Source organism: Antrostomus carolinensis, unplaced genomic scaffold, assembly GCF_000700745.2.
Source record: "Antrostomus carolinensis isolate BGI_N321 unplaced genomic scaffold, ASM70074v2 scaffold55442, whole genome shotgun sequence".
Classification (NCBI taxonomy): Eukaryota; Metazoa; Chordata; class Aves; order Caprimulgiformes; family Caprimulgidae; genus Antrostomus; species Antrostomus carolinensis.
Genome location: NW_010301291.1, coordinates 1 through 20,001, shown reverse-complemented (window position 1 = coordinate 20,001; position 20,001 = coordinate 1). Strand labels below are relative to the sequence as shown.

The 20,001-nt window shown below is 43.2% G+C and overlaps 1 protein-coding gene across 1 annotated transcript in view; it reads left to right on the top strand.

Moving 5' to 3' along the window:
• Positions 1–15,793, top strand: part of LOC104521398 (ral GTPase-activating protein subunit beta-like) — a gene marked incomplete at its 5' end in the record, with an annotated part of 19,930 nt that extends 4,137 nt beyond the window's left edge. The window contains 11 exons of the mRNA XM_010163379.2: positions 1–100; positions 768–920; positions 1,565–1,774; positions 2,774–2,932; positions 5,686–5,851; positions 8,349–8,471; positions 9,198–9,334; positions 10,186–10,294; positions 12,910–12,988; positions 13,543–13,691; positions 15,350–15,793. The exon at positions 1–100 is cut by the window's left edge and continues 5 nt beyond it. Of these exons, the coding sequence (XP_010161681.1) occupies positions 1–100; positions 768–920; positions 1,565–1,774; positions 2,774–2,932; positions 5,686–5,851; positions 8,349–8,471; positions 9,198–9,334; positions 10,186–10,294; positions 12,910–12,988; positions 13,543–13,691; positions 15,350–15,543 (1,579 nt within the window). The remainder of the gene's footprint in view (positions 101–767; positions 921–1,564; positions 1,775–2,773; positions 2,933–5,685; positions 5,852–8,348; positions 8,472–9,197; positions 9,335–10,185; positions 10,295–12,909; positions 12,989–13,542; positions 13,692–15,349) is intronic.
• Between the last annotated feature and the right edge of the window lie 4,208 nt (positions 15,794–20,001).

The following is a 20,001-nucleotide window of genomic DNA, read 5'->3' as shown; positions in this document are numbered from 1 at the left end:
TTTCCCCTCTGTCACGGTTTTGATCCGTGGGACATCTGGAAGATTTGCATGGGCCCAGCAACTCTGTCTATTACCAAGAGGAGCTAAAGCAAATCAAAAGGTCTCTATCAAAGCCCATAAAGAAATCTTTAACTTAGAGAAGTTCAGCAGAAATTCTACTAATGTGAGACAGCCCCACAGAGCTGGTGATTATACATTAAGGCTGAGCCACAGGGCCTTTAGCTGTAGGTAATGTGACACATCTCTGGTGACTCTTTACAACTTCTGATTAATATTAAATACAGGCTGTGAAAGTGCTGTTGCCTTCTAGACTTGCTTAAGGGGAGGGGGGCATTCTCCTTTTTGTTCTGAAAGCATCTTCTGAGGTGGTGGGCCAATGGACAGCGCATTTAGTGTGTACGCATGAGTGTTGGTGCTGATTTTAGGATGTCGGGCAAAGCCCTTGCAGCAGAAGGAGTGAAGTCTGGAGGTGTAGAATGAGATGCTGCAGAGAGAACAGCTATTCAAGCTACAAAGCCCAAGGTTGCAAAGATGCCTGTGAAAATAAATTAGGTGAACACTGGAACGACTCTGGGGAGGAACAGTGGAAGAAAAATACCCCAATCTCATTTTACAGTAAAGTCTCTTAATGCAGTAAAATCTCATTTTTACAGTAAAATCTCTTATTGCAGTTTTCTAGTGGAGCATGTTCTTCTGTTATCAAAACTTCTCTGTATTGTCTAGTGGTACGATGCCTCAAATGTAAAAACTATCCCCTTTTTTGTCAGACTTTTGTACCAGAACCTCGACCAGCTCCTAAGAATGATGTTGGATTGAAATACAGTGTGAAGCACCGCCCTTTTCCTGAAGAAGTGGACAAGATCCCATTTGTGAAAGCTGACTTGAGCATTCCTGATTTACATGAAATTGTGAATGAGGAGGTTAGTAACTCTTAGTTTCTGATTCAGTTTTGGTTTTGGGCTTTTTGTCTGTTCATGAATCATACACTAATGTCTTACTGTAAATAGTTTTACTCTTTAGCTTGACTAATTTCATATTAATGGAATAATAACCTCTGCAAACTAATGAAATCTGTGCACTTCTCCAGGAAGATGATGACAATGCCTTGGATGTGTTTTTTGGGAGGCGCTGCTCAATGTGTTTTATTACAGTTCCTAGTATTCTAGTATTGCTAGGGAGCAGTGACTTGCATTTTTTGCTTCTTCTGGGCAAACAGAAGTGCTTTCTTCAGACCTCCTGGGGAGGAGGGGGTGTGTGTCTTAAAAATATTTTAAAGTTTCACAGTGACAAATGTATATTAGTTTCTGCTCACTTAAAAGGGAGAAGCTATAGCTAATACTGGGTACTTGAATTTGCAACAGCTCTACTGTGCAAACGGAGCATTTAGATGTTCATTGTGTAACACTGCAAGGTCTCGTTGACAGTGCTTTAGTAAACATCCTGGTGATGGAGTTACAGCTGCTGCTGTGTCTGTGACTTACAGCTTTCCTAGATGCTGGAGCTGTTTTCTTTAGTGGATCTTGGTGATCTTGACAGAATCAGCATTTCAAACAATGTTTTTCAGCTTGAAGAGCGACACGAGAAGCTGAGGAATGGCATGGCCCAGCAGATTATTTTTGAGACTTCCATAGATCAGAAAAGTGAAGAGGAGTGGCGAAAGAAGAGTTTTCCCGATCCTATCACGGAGTGTAAGCCCCCACCACCGGCACAGGAGTTCCAGACAGCACGCCTGTTCCTCTCTCACTTCGGGTTTCTGTCGCTAGAAGCATTGAAGGTGACCTGATACTCTTACTTTTGTGCAAATGCCCTCAGTACCCATATGGTCTGGCTTGGCAAAAGAAGAAAACTTAAGTTTTGTTAGTGGAAGATCTTTGGTGTAATTCCAACTGCTGTTAAGCTGTAGACTAATCAAATGAAGTGATGGATTCCAGACTTCCAGGATAGAGAGCAGGGTTGTGAAAGGCCATGTCTTCAAGCTGAACATGCTCTGAAGAGGTGGCTCTATCTTTATTTTTGCAGTGGGTACATAAGCTATCACATTTGCGTGTTCATACTTGAAATCATTCCCTCAGCTGGAATTAGGCTTTGGAATGGTACTTCAAGAGTTTCTGAAATAGGACTGCCTTAGAAGTTCTGCTCCAGAGGTGATTGTGCTCAAGTGGTTTAATCATATATAAACACTTGGCAGTCCATCTAGGTCGTAGACCTTTCTCTTTAAAGTTAAAATAACAACAGTTTATAGATATGATCAATATTCTTAATTTGAAATTTTGCCTGTTACCTGTGGATTTTCCCTTTACTTATTGTATTTCCTTCCACAAAATCATCAACAAAAGTAGACAATGGAACTTTTGTAAAAATGATGTCTAAAAGTACTTAGCATTTTATGTATTATTGGTATGTAAGTTGATGAATAATTACAGATGTGACTATGTATATAGTTGTGATATTTTGAAAATATCTGCTGCTTTTTTTGTGGTACCCTGCTACCACCCTTTTCAAGCAAAATGTTATGTTTGTTTCACTGGCAAAATACCTTTTTTATTTAAGGAGGAGGGTAGAAAGCAACAAATTGTCAAAATGTTTGCTGTTGCTCATTTACAGTAACAGGATTATATTGCATCAGAAATTTGTGAATGATTTTGCTCTTAGAAGAAAAGGGAAATTGTCTTTTTATATTTTAATGGGTTATTATTGAAGCCATAAAGACCTTTTCAGTCAGGAAAGATGCTTTTCTTTTTTTTTAAGCTGTTGAACTCTGTCTGTTGGATAGGAACCTGCTAACAGTCGTCTACCTCCTCACCTGATTGCACTTGACTCTGCTCTTCCTGGGTTTTTTGATGACCTTGGCTACTTGGATTTACTACCATGTCGTCCTTTTGATACTGTTTTCATTTTCTACATGAAGGCAGGCCAGAAAACAAGCCAGGAGGTAAGTAGAAGTGTAGAGTACAAACTAGGCTATATTGTCTTGTTTCTAGTAATCCTCAAGTGAATAAAGCATCACTGCTAACAACTGGAGTGCCAGTATCAGAATGGGGGGTTCTGGGCATTGTGTTTATTTACAGCATGAACTATAAAAGTATTCTTTTAATCTGTAGGTTGAAGTATATTGCCCACATTTCCGGTTGTTGTAACATCTTTTTAATATATATTTAAATATATATATAAATATATATGTAGCTACTAAGAGAATTTTTGTTATCTGTTTGGTCCTTATTGTCCTTATTTGTAGAGTTCAAAGATTCATACCAGAAATGCGTTTCAGATTTGTTGGCTGAGCTCGTAGGGAAGGTTGCAGTTTGTTCCAGCAGTGTGCAATGTCCGGGTAGTTTGGTTTGATTCTAATGTTAAATGCACGTTAAAGGAATGAAAAGCTTTCTGCAAGAAAGAATTATTGCTTTGTAAGTCTTTACATTATACTATTTATATTCAAATGTGATTAGGTCAATCAGATTAATTTGTGCAAATCTAAATCATGACTTCTTTAGACTGTGACCTAGAAACTCACTGAGACAGCTTATGGGCTCATTAGAAAGAGATGTTTCTGTAGTACCTTCCATTCATAATTCTCATAGTAAAGCGTAGAAGCATAGCTTCTGTAATAAATTATTGTGCTGTCTCCTCATGTTCCTGTGAATGTACAGCTGACAGAACACTGTAGCACCTTTTGATTCTGTGTGGAATACACTAATTCTTGAAACCAGGATCGTGCTGTTTGGGTGTTTTCAAGTTGAAGTTCAGAGTAGCCAGTAAACAGTCTTTCCATCTCCGAAGTCAGCCACGGAACAAGGTTTGCCTTCCAGCTGAAATGTGCTCTTGCTGAGCTAGCAGAATGTTTTTTTCCTGTCTGATGCTTATATGCTCTTAGGGATTTTGACAGATGAGATTGGCAAGTTCTGCAGGACTAAGTAGCTTTTGGAAACCCAATTAGCATGGGTTTTGCCACGTAGATTTCAGACTATCTTGTATTTGGGAGATTCTGGACATCTTCAGACAGAGTATGAAGATGCCACTCCTGCTTCAAGATCCCAGACACCTTGTTATGATTCCTCAGCCTTTCAGGTTGTGTGAAGTCACAGTGGTGGTCAAGTTAATAACGTGCTCGTCTCTATGGATCTGAGCTGAGTGAGATCCCTGTACTGTTCCCATCTTTGAAAAGACCTGTGACTTATTTCTGTCCTGTTTCATTTTCAATATTAAGCACCAGGAGAGGAGGAGGTCAGAGCCGAGCTGTGACACAGTTTCTGCTTTGAGCAGGGCTGGCTACCTGGTCCTACTCAGCCACCTCTGAGTTCATGCCACTTCACCTCAGGACTTCATTGCGTTCTGGGAGGTGACCCACTCTGCTTCCACAGGGAGTGGTGTCAGCTGTGTTTTATCTGATGTTGCACAGCCCAGACTAGTGGCATCTAGCCTGCTGGTTATTGCATTAGGCCCATGTTTTCTGTGGCAGTAGCTTCTACAGTCGAGAAGGGTGTCATGGCATTTATTTAAACAAGGTAACGAAACCTTGTGCGTGCTTTTTACATCATCGTACTTCACATCATTAAATGTCCTTTGAAAGTACCCTCTTGTCTTTGCTTTACTGTAAATTCTTGTTTTGAGTGGCCTCAGATGTAAAACCATATAGTTGTATAAAAGCCAGAGCTTGCCTGTTTTCTGAAATTGTCTTCTAAATGGCATTTATCTCACTTTATTCTGAAGCATAGCTATGACTTTGTTGTGCTCAGTAATGAGAATAAAAGTAATATTTCAATGCAGTGTGTCTAGTCACTGCTGAATATTGTATGAGGCATCAGGATGGGATGCCAGGACCATGTGGATAGGAGGAGCCTCCTGTCTGGAAGCTTTCCTTCCAGTGCCTATCCCTGTCCCTCCAGTGCCTGCACCGCTGGATCCTGCGTCCCAGTGTACTGCCCCGCACAAACCCAAATCAAAGATGCTTCTGCCACAGAACAGATTCTCACATGGCCCAGCATTGTCTGTTCCACAAATCCTAATGGTTCTGGTAGACCAAATCACAAATCATCCGTGTCTCCCTGCATGCTGTTTGGTGAAGGTCTCGACTTTTACTTTGTCACAATGGGATAAAAATTGCCTTTGGATGTAGAAACATCTCACATCTTTATGAGAAGCAGGATTAAGGTTTAAAGTGAACATTACAGTGTGACATTTGATTAAAGCGCATGCTCAATCCTCTGAAAATTGTTTTGCAAGATCTGTTTCATAATTTAATGTGCGGTGAGGCCTGCATTCTGAATCACTGTGTGCCACGTGCAGGTGAGTAGTGATAAAATAACTTACTCCTAAAATTTCATCTCAGTTTAGTAGTAAAAATTGTCCAGAAAAGTCTTGTGTTATATTTGGTGCTAATGCAGGTTCTGCACTGAACAGTTCTGTGGTTTCTCCCTGATGAGCAGATAAATCTCAGATTTGCAGTTTCCAGCAGTTTGATCAACTATTTTACAGGCTTTGCCAATGATGGCAGAAAGACAAATTGGAATAAGATATTGTCAAGCAGGGTGGGAGGATGCTGGGCAGCAGGGAGTAGTGTCCATGTGGAAGGTCTGTGGTTCCAGGCTTGCTGAATAGTTGTATTTGGGCAAAACCATATTGGTGTCACAAAATTTCAATTAAAAAAGTGGGGAGGAAGAGACAACACGATGCTGTTGATTATTTCAGATCCTGAAGAACATGGAGTCTTCCAGAATTGTTCAGCCACACTTCCTGGAGTTCTTGCTGTCTCTTGGCTGGTCCGTTGATGTGGGGAAGCATCCTGGGTGGACTGGCCATGTCTCAACAAGCTGGTCAATCAATAGCTGCAGTGATGAAGAAGAGCCTGAGCAAGGTAAGACATAGTGAATGATATAATATTACATTAAAATATTTAGGCCCCTTTAGGAGACAATTAACTTAAAATTTCTTGCTCCAGGATACCTATCTGAGCACTTGCATGTTTGTTTGGTTTTTTTAATAAATGCAGATGTTTGCTAGAAAGGAATATGTAAATATTAGATTGTTTCAAGTCAAAGTGAGCAAAACTAATGTGTGTGTGTGTGTGTTGTTGGGAGGACATCACCTCAGCAAGAATTATCTCTGTGCTGTATTTTTAGCAAACTTGATGTGTCTTTAATATATTATCCAAAGCCAGTATTCAGGTGAAATGGGATACAGATTGTGCTGCATATGGCCAAATAGACTTGAAATACTGTGTGATTTTTAGTGTTCTGTAAGTAGATTAAATTGAGATATTGACTAATAAGTTAGCCTTGCAATCACGCTTGGTAGGAAGTAATGAAAACAAGCTGCTGTTTGTAGGTCACGGTGGTTGGAGCCCACACACAGCTCTGCTGTCCTGCTTAACTGACTCTGCTTCTTCCCATGAGAGCAGCTCCTTCTCTGGGCTTGTCATATCCCACCCTCTCCCTGTTCTGTCAACCAAAATGATCCTCAGGGTAGTGAATTGCTATCTCAGGGTGGTGTGTTGGAGGTTGGGTTAGTTTCTGACTTGAAGAGCAACATAATCAGATTACCTGGGATTCTGAAAGTGTCTGGATTGGTTTCAGTGTGGTTGATGGTCACTACTCCAAGGGCCAGACCTTTTCCTGGTGGTCTTCAGAGCCTCAGCCTTCTGCCACGGGCCACGCAAAGGCATGGAACAGGCCTGTCCAGCTTGTTCAATGTCTTTAGCATTTGGATCAGGTGCCAACCCCATTACTGCTGCAGTTGCTTAAGCAGCCCTGTTGCTCTGCTTCCCCTTCACTGTGCCTTAGAAGTGCTCTTCATCCGTACCTGTGGCAAACTAAAGGCTCTCTGCTCATTGGTAGAATAAAGCTACAAATGATAAAAGGCTTGAAATGTTGGGGAGAGGCTCAGAGAACAGAAGCATGTCTTTCTCTGAACAAGTCAGGAGAGGTTAAAAAATGGCCAGGGCTTGGTTTAATTTTCCTTTGAGGACAGGGTCAGACTGTGCTTTACCCAGAGGCAGATCCCTCTCCCTCCCCTTTGCAGTTGGCTTTGTCAGTACGGCTGTGTGGAAGACAGTGCCCTGAATTAGTGAGGTAACCTGTTTTGATGTGGGCTTTTTAACTTGGATTTTTTTCAGCCCTTTGGATTAGAACACAGACCACCAAACAGTTGAATTAATTCAAATTGGGGGAAGGAGGAGCAGAAAAAGCATTCAGGGATGGGAGGGAGGGTGGGCTACTTCTGATCTGGTTCTGCTGTTGGGAAGGTCCATGAATGGAGTTGTACCTTTAGCAAGCGGTGGCTAAAAAACTGTGAAGTGGTAGGTTTAAAGTTAGACTTGGGCCAACTTGTGAAGATTGCTTGCTTTTTCTCCTCTAATCTTTGCTGTGACTAAAGCTTTTTCTTTTATTAAATTTTCTCTTTGTGGATGGCTCTGATGATTAAAAACCCATTCAGGAGTCTAGAATAGCTTCCAGTGAGACGTGATTAAAATAAATTCACAGGCATATGCTTTGGTTTTGTTTCCCTGCACACACTCAAAAGTAAAGTAGTTCTTAAACAATTGGGTTTGGGTTGTGGTGCTGTTCCCTGGTAGCTGTGGACTGATGGTGAAGCATGGCTTGGAGGCTCCTGCATGCTCTGGCCACCTCTCTGTCAGCGTGTGGAATTTCACTGCTCTGTTGATGTTGCTGAGGCAGCTGTCCCAGGCACCCTTCTGTAAACTGGATCAGAAAAATCATTCAGCATAAAGCCCTTGCATGTCTTTCTGGAGGCAGTATGGGGAAGGAAAAGGGGAGAGGGGTTTTGTAATTTCCTTACAGCATGGCTCCACCAAAGAATTGTTTTCTCTCTGTCCTGTGAAGGCCTGAGGTACTGGCCAGCTGTGATGAGGGAATAAATGGGAGCTGAGAACGAGGAGCTTTCTTACATCGCGTTTGATTCAAGAGAGCCTTTTTCTAACTCTGCTTGGCAAAAAAAAGAGAGAGTCTGTAGAAACAGGCTGGAGTTGTAGAATAGTATCAGACAGGAGTTAGAAATGTTAGAATCCTTTAGAAATTTAATTACTGAATGATATCTGTTAGAGGGAACAGTTAGAAACAGCTGCTAGATGAATTCTTGTGGCAGACGTGCTTACTAGACTACTCATCCAAGGGAAGTAGGGTGTACAGTACAATATGTTCAAAGTAAATCCTCTACCAACCCAAAATACTATTTCCTTCAAGATAACAGAAGTTGATCTGAGAATGATTGTTAGCCATGAGATTTGCATGATTTCTTCTCATTGATTGCACCTTGTATTTTAAAGCCTCCTTGTGAGGCAGTGTATAGAAGTAGAGCTTCCTGTTGATTAAACTTTCCTTTTATGTCCATTTCAGATGACCTAATTATTTCAGAAGATGTTGGAGCAAGTATCTTCAATGGGCAGAAGAAGGTGCTGTATTATGCAGATGCCCTGACAGAAATAGCTTTTGTTGTCCCATCACCAGTGGAGTCCCTAAGTAAGATCACTCTGTACATGCTGTTTACAAAAAACAAAACAATATTTTCTTGTTAGGGAGCTTTTTCAGAAGCAGAACCTAAATAAGCCAACTAGTAGTGTGTCTAGCAACTACTGATGTTTACAACATCCTAATCTTTAGCCTCCCTCTTAAAGTGGTCTCTGTTCTGTGCCCCTTTTTCTCAGTCTGAGCCTCCGTCCATGTCCAGGTTTGCCCAGCAGTATGGCTGCTTTAGCTTGGATGTGTAGTTCCCCATCAACTGGTGATGCTTTTTTTTTTCCTCTCTCTCCTGTCTTGATGATGTGCTCCTGCAGCACCTGGAGGAGCAGGTGCACAGCTGCTCTGTAGGTGAGCAACAGCCTTCGTGACGTCTTTTGCACATTAAAACCAGTGTGCAGAAGTTCCCTGGAATAAAAGAAGTGTGAGGAAATGATAGCCACAGGAAGGAGGAGGCTGTATGCCATAGGAAGTGAGTGGGACGCTTCTGAATTGTAGGGAGTGCTTTCATAGCATTTGTTTCGGGAATAACTGGCAGTTGTCCACTGCTGAATCCTCTTCCTGCTTTTGAACACTATATTGAGTTGACTGTAAATCTATGTATGTTTAGTTTCAAAAGCCTTAAAACCTTTTTTAGTTTCAAAACCTTACATATGATGACAGCTTAATTTTTTTTTTTTTTTTGGCAGAAGAAAAGACAAAACTCACCTTTCTTCTTCTGGCTTACAGCTGATTCACTGGAAAGCAATGTCTCTGACCAAGAAAGCGACTCCAACATGGATCTGCTGCCTGGAATATTGAAGCAGCAGTCTCTGACACTTGAACTCTTCCCCAATCATACAGACAATCTTAATCCCTCCCAGCGGGTAAGGCACAGCTTGCATTGAAAAATGACATTCATATGTATGTATATACACACACATATATACACACACAGAGACACCTTTTTTTTTATTTGCAAGATGCACACTGGCAATGCTGCAGCGTTTTTTTGATGATATATTATTTCCTAGCATTTAAAGCTTCTTGTTCCTAGCCATTAATCTTTAACATCTGCTTTGGTCCTGCCAGAATTTGTACCTGCAGTGGTAGACTGCAAGACTGCGTTAATGAAATACAAAACTTAAACACGCTGAGTAGTAATACTCTGAGTAGTAATACTCTGCATACTGGAATCTTGAAGTGTGTGCAGGAAAAAGTATATGCAGTATTTACAGAGTAATTCAGACCTGAATCCATGCTTGGAAATTTAGGATGGATAGACATGAACACTTCATACCTACCCAGTTTAAAATAGTCTGTGTCAGTTGTGTCTGAAGCATCAAATGTGAAGTTGCTTTGGTGTGGTAGCAAAGTAGAAAACCATGAACTGCTGTAACAGTTAGCAAAGGATTTAAAACTGCTTATTTCTTGGATAGAATTCACTTCCAAATGTGTATTTAGTTACTCTTTTAAGATCTCTGAGAACACCAAGAAAAATACGAAACAGTTTTTTTGAGTGAATATATTAATTTATATTGAATTATAAACATATATTCAATATAAATTAATATTTCTCAGTGGGTGGTTCCACCGTGGCTGCCCCATCTTGATAGTAGGCAGAGGTTGTACTTGTCTTGAGATCTGAAAGACTTAAGGAGCAACTGAAGTGCTTCTGGGATGCATTACTGGACTCATGATGTTTGCAAATGCTACTCTTCCCTTGTGTTCAAAACAGCTCAGTCCTACTTCGAGATCCAAGAGGATGCCTCAGGGCCGGACCATTCCACCAATGGGACCTGAAACCAAAGTGTATGTGGTCTGGGTGGAACGTTATGATGATATAGGTATGTAGAAGTTTTTATTGTTCTCTGAAGTAACAACAGGGCAGGAACTGGGGCAAAAACTCTGTTCCACTCCTTTATAAAATGCTAATTCCCTTCAATGTCTGTAACTACACTTTTAAGATTCTCAAACAGTTCTTTGATATTTGAGTGGTGGTCCATAGGGTGCACATGAATCAGTGGCATGTAGGCCTGGAGATTATTTTAGCTCTGGCAGTACAGGTGAAATGCTGTGATGCATTAATCCTCTTAAGCTTAACACACAAGGCAGGTGTGCACCCCTGGTTTTCAGTTCCCTTCAGCTGTTTTCTCCCCACAGTGAATCTGTTGTTCTTCCTTTAAAAAAAAATAATTACTTCTGACACCTGCTGCTTCTGTGCTGAAGGGATCATTGTCCTTCTGGGTTTGATTTTACCTTTGAAACTTTCTGCTGTGTTCTGTCCTGCGGGAGGGCTCGTTTATTCTGTGCTTAGAGCGCCCGTTTCGTGCTGGGCAGTCCCGGTTCCTTTCTACACCTTTGTTCAGGTAAGGTCCTGCTCTTCATGCACCTTAATGCTCCTTAGTTTGGTGTTTCGTCTGTGACTCTGGGTACTGGCTGACCTGGGAGAGACTCAGTTTTGCCCATCCTGTTAACAGCCATGACAATCAATCCCTGTCTGCTGGGTTTGAGGAGTCCTTTGTCCCCAAGAGCTGCCTGTGTTCTGTTTCTAAGCCATGGCACTATGCAAGAGCCTCTCTGTACTGGCCTAGCCCAGCAGAATCTGTAACACTGGCCAGTAACCAGTACTTTACTCTATTCTTGACTTTGCATCTTGCTTCCCAGTCTGGCAGTAAGGATGGACCTTAATTAAACCCTTAGCTCCTCCCAGAGGAAAGCAGCCAAGAGAATGGGCGTGATCAAGAGAAAGCTTTGTGTGAAATGCAGGTAATGTAAATTCTCAAGAAAATTGCCTTGTCCACAGCACATCCCTCAACTTTACTGGGATCAGGAGGTGGACATCAGGTTCTGCAGCACCATTTCCTTATCTGGGCATTGGCACGGAGGGTGTTTGCTTAGATCCAGGAGTCCCTCAGCCGCTTGAGTTCCCGAACTGGTGTCCCTGACCCACTTCTTTCATGGGTGGCAGCTAAAGCCAGCTCACTGCAGAGCAGCAGCTGTGCTACACGTGCATGTTTCTGCTTGGCTGATTCTTTCAGCAGCTGTAGGAATCTCCCAGACCTCTGGGCCTGAAGCTGAAGAAGTGAGTTTGTGAGCCTCAGTAAGCATGGCAGTTGGATTGGGGTGGGGTGGGGGCAGGTGGGCAGGTTTTGAAAGTGGCTCCTAGCCTGGAGGCTTTGGCTTCTGCTTCGTACGTTCTTGGCTTTTGCCTTATGCTTCTGGTACATCTTGGAATCTGGACAATGGACAAGCTGTCTCTTTATAGTCAAGGTATCACCCCCGTGCCAACTGCCTGCCCTCCCTCTTGGTCCATCTCAAAGTACTTCCGTGGTCCTCCATGCTCTCCCTTTGCTAGCTCCAGCTTTTGTGTAGTCTTTACCACCCCAGCTCTGATCGCAAAAGGTGGTTTTGGGCCTCGTACATTTCCTGCTGGAAGAAGCATTGGCACTGTTCTGCTGTCTGAACTGTACTTCCTGAATGACTCTCAACATCTTGAGGGCCTACAAGAAAGCTGGGAAGGGACTTTTCATAAGGGCAGTTAATGACAAAACAAGGGGAAATGGGTTTAAGCTGAAAGAGGGGAGGTTTAGATGAGATATTAGGAAGAAGTTCTTCACTGTGAGGGTGGTCAGACACTGGAACAGGTTGCCCAAGGAAGTTGTAGATGCCCCCTCCCTGGAAGTGTTGAAGGCCAGGTTGGATGAGGCTTTGAGCAACCTGGTCTAGTGGAAGGTGTCCCTGCTGCTGGCAGGGGGGTTGGGACTGGATGAGCTTTAAGGTCCCTTCCAACCCAAACCATTCCATGATTCTATGATCTTTCTCAGTTCCTGCCCATAAACAAGGGGATGGGAAGTGCCACATCCCCTTCCAGGGATCAGAGTTTTTACTTCTTCCTCCTGCACCTTCATTATCCCGTCACTTGTTACCAAGCCTGTGGCAGCAGAGTTGTAGGTTGTGGTGCGGATCTGTAGAGCTTGGATTTGAGGAACAATACCATTTTTGTTGGAGCAGGGCTCGAGGGAGCCGCAGGTGTGAGCTGCAGTATCATTTGAAATTTCCAGCACTGTTCTTGAGGCCGATTACTTGTGGATAGGTGAAGATGCTGTTGAGTAATAATTTGAAAGTTCTTTTTGTGATTGAAGTACTTCACCTCCTTCCTCTGTTCCTCTGGAGATTTTGACCTTTGGGATTGAGGGAATTGAGGCCCTGGGGACATGTGTTACCTGACCTGTTGAGCACAGGGTGGCTGAGGTGTGTCTGTACACTCCATGAATGCTGAAGCTTAAAAACAAAGACTTGGCATCACTAGCAGTGCAAGAACATCCATGGTATAAATGCTGGAGGACTACATGGTTTTGACTGATGAGAGATAATCTTTCTTTGTACCAAAACAAACAAACAAAAAAACCCCTAAACACTGAAGTAGATAAACTTTATTCAGTGCATCCTCTTCTTACAGAAAACTTCCCCCTCCCTGATCTGGTGTCTGAGACTAGCACTGGTGTGGAAACTACAGCCAATAGTAGCACTTCCCTACGGTAAGGCTCCTCGTGCTTTCATTGTCGTTCTTGATTATGGTGGCCAACAGTTCAGGCTGCGCTTTGGAAGAAGTAATGACTGAGATTATTTGCATTTGTTAGCTTTTATAGGCAGCCCTGAAAACTCTAGGCAGTCATGTTAAAAAAGATGAGTTTCCTCAGTGGATTTTTTTTTTTTTTTTAATGAAAGAGCTTTTCATATCACTGCAGTTTGAACATAAATTACAGGAAATGCGTGGTTTTTATCTTGAGTCTGTGATTAGCCTCCCTCCTGATTTACTCCCCAGTGAGGTGGTTAGTGCTGCATGCGTGTTGTGGGGTGTAAAGCCCTGTCTGCAGGACTCTCAAGTTGTGTGGAGACAGAAGATCTAGAAACTGTTCAGTTGCTATAGCCCTTCTAAAGTCCAGAGGATGCGCACAGGAGCCCCACGGGTTTAGCCACAAGATATTTTTTAACATTCTTTTAACACTTGAGTTGGTCACTTTTCATCTATAGATTAATTGAAACAGTGTTCTAAGACTGATTTAACAGTTGTGTTTTTTTTTCCCTTAAGATCTACCATTCCTGAGAAAGAAGTTCCTGTGATCTTCATCCACCCTTTAAACACTGGCTTATTCAGGATAAAACTACAAGGAGCAACTGGGAAATTCAATATGGTCATCCCCTTGGTGGATGGAATGATAGTCAGTAGGAGAGCTCTTGGTAAGCTAAAGATATTAGAAAAGCTCATGTTTTGTTGTTTTTTTGGTTTTGTTTGTTGGTTTTTTTCTTAATAATATATCTGCAAAATATATGGTCTGGAATCTTTCTCTGGAAGAAGTATCAGGCGTGGCAGAACAAAACAAAAACACGCTTCTTGCAGCAAGGGTGGGAGCAGGAACAGCAGAGGGAGCAGGTGGTCAGCTCTCAGCTGCCAGCACAGCCCGGCTGGCTGCAGTGGGGGTGGGAGAGGGGTGAGGGGTTGGAGCTGGTGATGGTGGAAGTAAGGGGTAAATGCCTGTTACTGAGATGAGAGAGATCAGAAATGTCACCCTGATGTTTAGCACTGAGAGCCAAGGTGCTGGTGCTGCTCGGCTGCTAGAGGGTGCCACTGAATTTTTGGACTGTGTTGGCACGCTGTGTGTGTTCCTGCAGTTTTAAAAGCTGGATAGCAATTAAAAGCCACAGCAGTTGAGGATTTTATAATGTGTTCAATAAAAATACTTAACCTACTATGCAGGTTTGTGTTAACAGGGGTCCTGCTTTTCCTGTGTTCCTGGATGGATTAGTGGATCTGTTTTGCTGTCTGTGCTACTAAATAGCTTCAGTAACAGGAAAACTCTTTCCAGTGAGAGCAATTCTCGAGGCAGAGTGAAATGAATAAATAAACAAACATTAGGATACTTGTCCATAACCATGAAACTAATGTTGTGGGGGTCTGTTGGGGGTGACTTTCAGGTTTTTATTTGCATGCTTAATTCAGTGATGAGGAAGTTGAAGCCAGGCTGGGTCTTTAAATAACAGTTGTGAACTCAGCTGTTGACAATGGCTTGTACTGAAAAAGAATTGGGTGTTTTCCTAGAGTTGGGCTGGTTTTTTAGCTGCATCACAAGTAAAATATAATGAAGTTTGTCTCATCTGTCAGTTCAGCAGTTGCAATTTGTGTGCAATCAGGAATCAAGTCCTCTAAATAAGACACTTCTTTTCTGCCTGTAAGAAAGTGCTTGTGTAACCAGCAGAGTGGTTAATGACACTTACTTCATTAGAGGTGCATCAATTTTCATTTCAGCTTTGATCAAATGCTACTGCTTTGGTTCCCAGTGTTCTCCTGCCTGCCACATACAGCAGTAGGAGTTGCAGAGAGGTAACAAGAGTGACAAAGCAGCGAGGGGAAGAGAAAACTCTTTCCAGCCACAAGCCATCAAACCTGTCCTCATCCCCCGGTCCCAGGGGAAGGCTCTGATGTTCCTACTGGCAAGAAGCACTGATGGTACTTTTTTGTCCTGAAGGTTCCCCTGGCACTACCCAGTGTGACCTCAGGGCCCGTCCGAGCTCTGCGTGTCCTGTTGCAGACAGCTGCTTGGCTCTGGCAAAGTTCAGAAATCTTCCTCCTCCTCCTCTGCCTCCAGCCAGCTTAGGGTACCACTGACTTAGTTCCTTTTCTTACTCATCTTTCACAGTATAATGTCCCTACATGCCTGGGGACCACGGTTATCTGTTACCAACTACTTGTTGAGAAAAGTTCTTGTCTTGGTGGTGCTGAACATCTCCCCTGAGTCTCAAGATGGGACAGAACCCAGCATTGTCTTTAGCTCGAAGCCAGCAAAGGGCCACAGACTTGAATTTGTTTAAACCTGATTCAAATGTTGTTTCTTTTTCAGGTTTTTTAGTGAGGCAGACGGTAATAAATATTTGTCGGAGAAAGAGGCTGGAAAGTGATTCATACAACCCTCCACATGTCCGCCGAAAACAGAAAATAGCAGACATTGTCAATAAATACCGGAACAGGCAGCTGGAGCCAGAATTTTATACCTCGCTTTTCCAGGAGGTTGGGCTCAAGAACTGCAACCCCTAGGTCATTATCCTTCCAGGACAATCAGATCAGAGCTTGGTGGCTACAGTGATGAAAACAGTTAAATAACAACAACAAATTTCCTCAGCCCTCTGGAATTCAGGAAATCATATTCTAGCACAAGTCAGCAGATACCATGTGGGAGGAATGAGAAATGAATCCAAAACACTGCAGTTGGGACATTGACTTGATTCACCTACCCTCAAAAGATGACTTACTTCCAGTCTTCCTGGATGCTAGCAACATCATCTCTTCACCGATCATCTATTCCAGACTAATTAGGAACTGTAAGTGTCTCATGCTGTGAGAGGAAAACAATCAAAACAAAGCTATCTCTGCATATGAGGATGGAAAACAAAATACAAACAAATCTGCCTTCAGGCATCTTGCTACGCCCACGTGGCAAAGGAGAGGGGAGCAGGATCTCTCCTTTGAGGAGAGCGTCTGTTTCAGAGCATTAACCATCCCTGCAAGAGCTCAAAGGACATTTTCAAGCCCCCTTCAGAGATCAACAGAAGATCCTCCACTGCTTGTAACAGATTTGTGTACCAAAAGCCAGAGGAGCAAAATTGCCTGGAAACATCAGGTCATGAAATTTGTAGCCAAGATGCTGAATTTGAGAGTTCCCTCTGTGGCTGAGGGTGAGTCCATCTATGTACAAGATTTGCCATCGTGCTGATCACAAACACCACCTGAAATTACCTGACTTTCCAACAGAAGTTGTTACTAGTTGAGCTCTTGGTTATATAAAAACAAGGTTATGACTTTCAGGTCTGTTGCAAAATGTCACATTTAATTTTAGTTGCTTGATTTTTTGGTAAGGTTTTTTAATGCAACTACTTAATTTATTTTGAAGTGTCTGTATCACCTCCTCACCACTTCCATAAAAAGTGTAAACATCTCTTGCTTTCCTTCCATTGGATTGAAATCTGAGATTTTGGGGCTGCCTCCTGCCTGATATTTATAGCATAAGCAGTTTTTGCAGCTTCTACAACACTTTTCAGAAGCTCCTGTTAAACAGACTAAAACAACTTGGAAAGCAAATTCAAGAATTCTTCTTTTTCCCCATTCTTGCCATTCCATGAAAGCCTTTTGGAGTTAGAACTTAAATTTATTTTGAATCTACTGTGCTTTCCCATGCTTAGCAAGCAGTGGTTCCCTTTCACCTAGGTGAGAAGCTTTCATTCACACGTGGATTTCACGTGTTCAGGACTTGAAGGGTGTGCTGGAAAAAGATGTTTACAACTACAAATTTAATATTGGGAATAGAAAAGCTGCAGCAGGTGCTGCAGCCTTGGGAGCGCTCTCGGGCTCCCAGCACAGTCTTGGCTGGTGTTGCAGGAATGAATCGTGGCTGTGCTCCTGGGCAGGTGCTGTTTGTGGTCACGGGCAGCAGCACGGGTCCTTTTCCTTCCAGTGAGTAGGTAACATAAGAGGATGAGTGTGAGCAGGAATTTGGGGGCTCCTCACATTATTCCAAAAATGTGTTTATTAGCTTTTTTTGTGTGCATTGCAGTAATATCTGTCATTTAATTTTGATATTTCAGAATTACTTTTTGCAACAGTTTGGACCTGAAACAGTCTTAATTATTTAATTACAACTTACCTGCCAAGGACATACCCTGCTCCTGTCATTTCATGTGTTTTTTCACAAAGAATTAATGGAAATGCAGGCCTCTCAGAAAAAAATACACGTGAAAAGACTCTCAGGATGTCAACCAAAGGGGTTTTAGGTGACACATGCTTGTTGCAGAGGACAAGCACACTGACCTCTGAACTCAGGAGATCTGGGTTTTGATCCAGATGAATCACAAGTGGAAAAATGAAACCACATTAAGGAAACCACTGTAGAAGTAAGCACGATGGCTGGCCCACGCTCGCGTGGTGCCCAGGTTGCAGATGGCAGGAGGAGCTGCAAGGCAGCGTTTGGATGTCTTAAGCTGGGAAACTTCGACAGCTTCATTCCTCTGCTGAGCTCTCGCCATTATCAATTGAATGCACGGACACAAAATTTACCCACATTCTTTCTGTCTGTACCTATTGGATTAAGTAATGGCCAAACACACCATAGTCCACTGATCTGAAAGGCATGACCACTGCATGCATAACAGATAAACATACTGAGCAACCAAATGTCTGCACATCTTCAGTAACCTAAGGAGGTCCACATGCCACAGCTGAGTGTACGTGATGCGCAGTCCCTGATTTCTGTAGTAATGAGCTGCTAAAGGTGGTTCTTCCAGGCATCCAGGTGAAGACGTGTGCGTTTGGGGAAACCTTGGATATTTTCCACAAAGTCCAAGATAGCCAAATGGACTGCCTGAAAATTTACTTTCTAATAAGGCTCGTGCTTGGCTGAATAGTCTTGGGTCTATTTCCATGCTCATCTGACCATGGGTTTGGCACCTGCCTGAGCAGTGACAACCATGGAAGCAGTGCCAGGTTTCCGAAGTCGTGAGGGAAGGTAACTTTGGTGCACGGTGTTGCTGCTGCTCCCCCTGCCCAGGGACTGGGTGTTTATAAGCTGCTTGGTTGGAGTTGTAAAGCCAGCTGGTTAAGGTGTTGCACACTAGTGTATGACCTGGCCATAAGTGTTGCTGTCAGGAAAGGTGAACCTTCAAGAAAGTCACAGTTTAGTGTAAAAAGGTTGCGATTACAGAATTGTGTTGCCATCCCTTTTGGTTTGGATGCTGGTCTCAGCAGTGAGCGCCCTGTGCTGGTGGAAGGTGTCTGCAAGGAGTGTCCCTCCTTCCCCTGGGTGTGGAGAGGTCTCTCACTTCATAATAAAATGTAAGATACTGATTTGGGAATGAGATCCTCGTCCTGTTGAAGTCAGTGGCCAAACTCTGGTGGCTTCAGCTAGTCCAGGGTACAGCCTCGAGATTGTTATCCCCAAAAAGGTCAGAACAAATGAGATTTACTTCACTTGTGATTGCAAGAACACGTCAGTCAAGAATCCAGACTTTTTTTTCCCATCACAGACTTGTATTAAGTTTTCAACTTGACAACTTGCCTGGCTTGGGGTTGTGTTCCTGTTCCTCGGAGGTGACGAGCGTTGGCCGCTTTGTGCGTAGCGTGACGTTGGTCTGAGCTCTGCAGGTACCATGGTGCTGCAGGAGCAGAGTTGCAGATGTTGTGTAGGAACTACACTGAGACTCTCTCATTTCATAAGACCTTTCTCTGTGGGTTTCTGATTCCGCGTTGCAGGGTGGCAGCCTTTGAACGGTGCGGAAGGAGGGGGGACCATTGTCACCTTGTTCAACACAGCGTTGAAATTACAGAAATTTTAGGACCTTATTAAAGATTCTCTTTTAACAAAAAGCATCTTTCTGAAAGGTATTTCTAAAAATACAGCAAAGGGGAGACAGGGCCTGTGGGATTTCCGGTGTCCGTGTGGATAGCGGCGTGTGCGTGAGGCCGCGGGGCAGCGCAGCCCCTGGCTCTGGGCTGCGTCCTGGGCTCTCCGTAGGCGACCGCGTTCCCTGGGAGGTTCTGCATCCCCAGAACGATGAGCACTGAATTTCAATCTGACAAATTTGATGTGATTTAATGATTGTGTAATTGAGTGGTGTCTTTGAAGGCAAACACAGACCTTTTCCACATGGATTTTAGCAGGAGCGATTAGAAATGATATCATGTGCTTCGGATCATACACAATTTGTATGAATCTCTGTATGTTGCCAAGACATGATCTTTTTGTTCTTATTGTATTTTTCTGTAAATAATCCTGGCGCTAAGTTGTAAAGTAAAGGCAAAATGTAAATATGAAGATGTGAACTATGTTCCCTTGTCTCTAGTACTTTATCTCTTATTTGTTTAGGGAAGGCACACAAAGGCTTGTTTGTATTTATGCCAATTCTTTGTCCAGGAGAAACACATCAAATATTGAATGTAACACAATTAGTCCAATAAATTTTAAAGATTCTTATCTAATAATGTTGCAATTGTCGATTTTTAATATTTTCCAATGCCTTTGAGACATGATCAGACAACGGAGATGTTTCCTAGGGGAATAGCAGACAGATGTAGTAAAATTGGGCACCCTCTGCTGTGCAGCAGCTCTGGTAACATGTTGCATCTCAATGGTGTGGGGGAATGAAAACGTGGAAACAGCTTTGAGAGGGAGACCCGATGCTCCTGCAGTGCCAGTGTTTTCCAGTTGCTCAACACGCTGCTGTGTAGGTCCCGTGCTGTGCAGCCGGCTCTGCTGAGGCGCCGTGAGCGGGACGGGGCCGTGGCTGCGATAGAGCCGGGCGGTGAAACCGCAGCACAAAGTCCTGCGGTTGTTGGAGCGAGTCTGACCTCTGCACAGGCTGAAGGTGACAAGTTTGACTTCTCGATTGTGTGGATTGGGGGGAAGAGCTGGGCAACAAGAGCAGGAGAGTCCTGTGTCCTGCAGGGACAATGCACCCAGCAGACTGGAAGACTTGGGGTCCTGCACCTGGGTCAGGGCAACCCCCA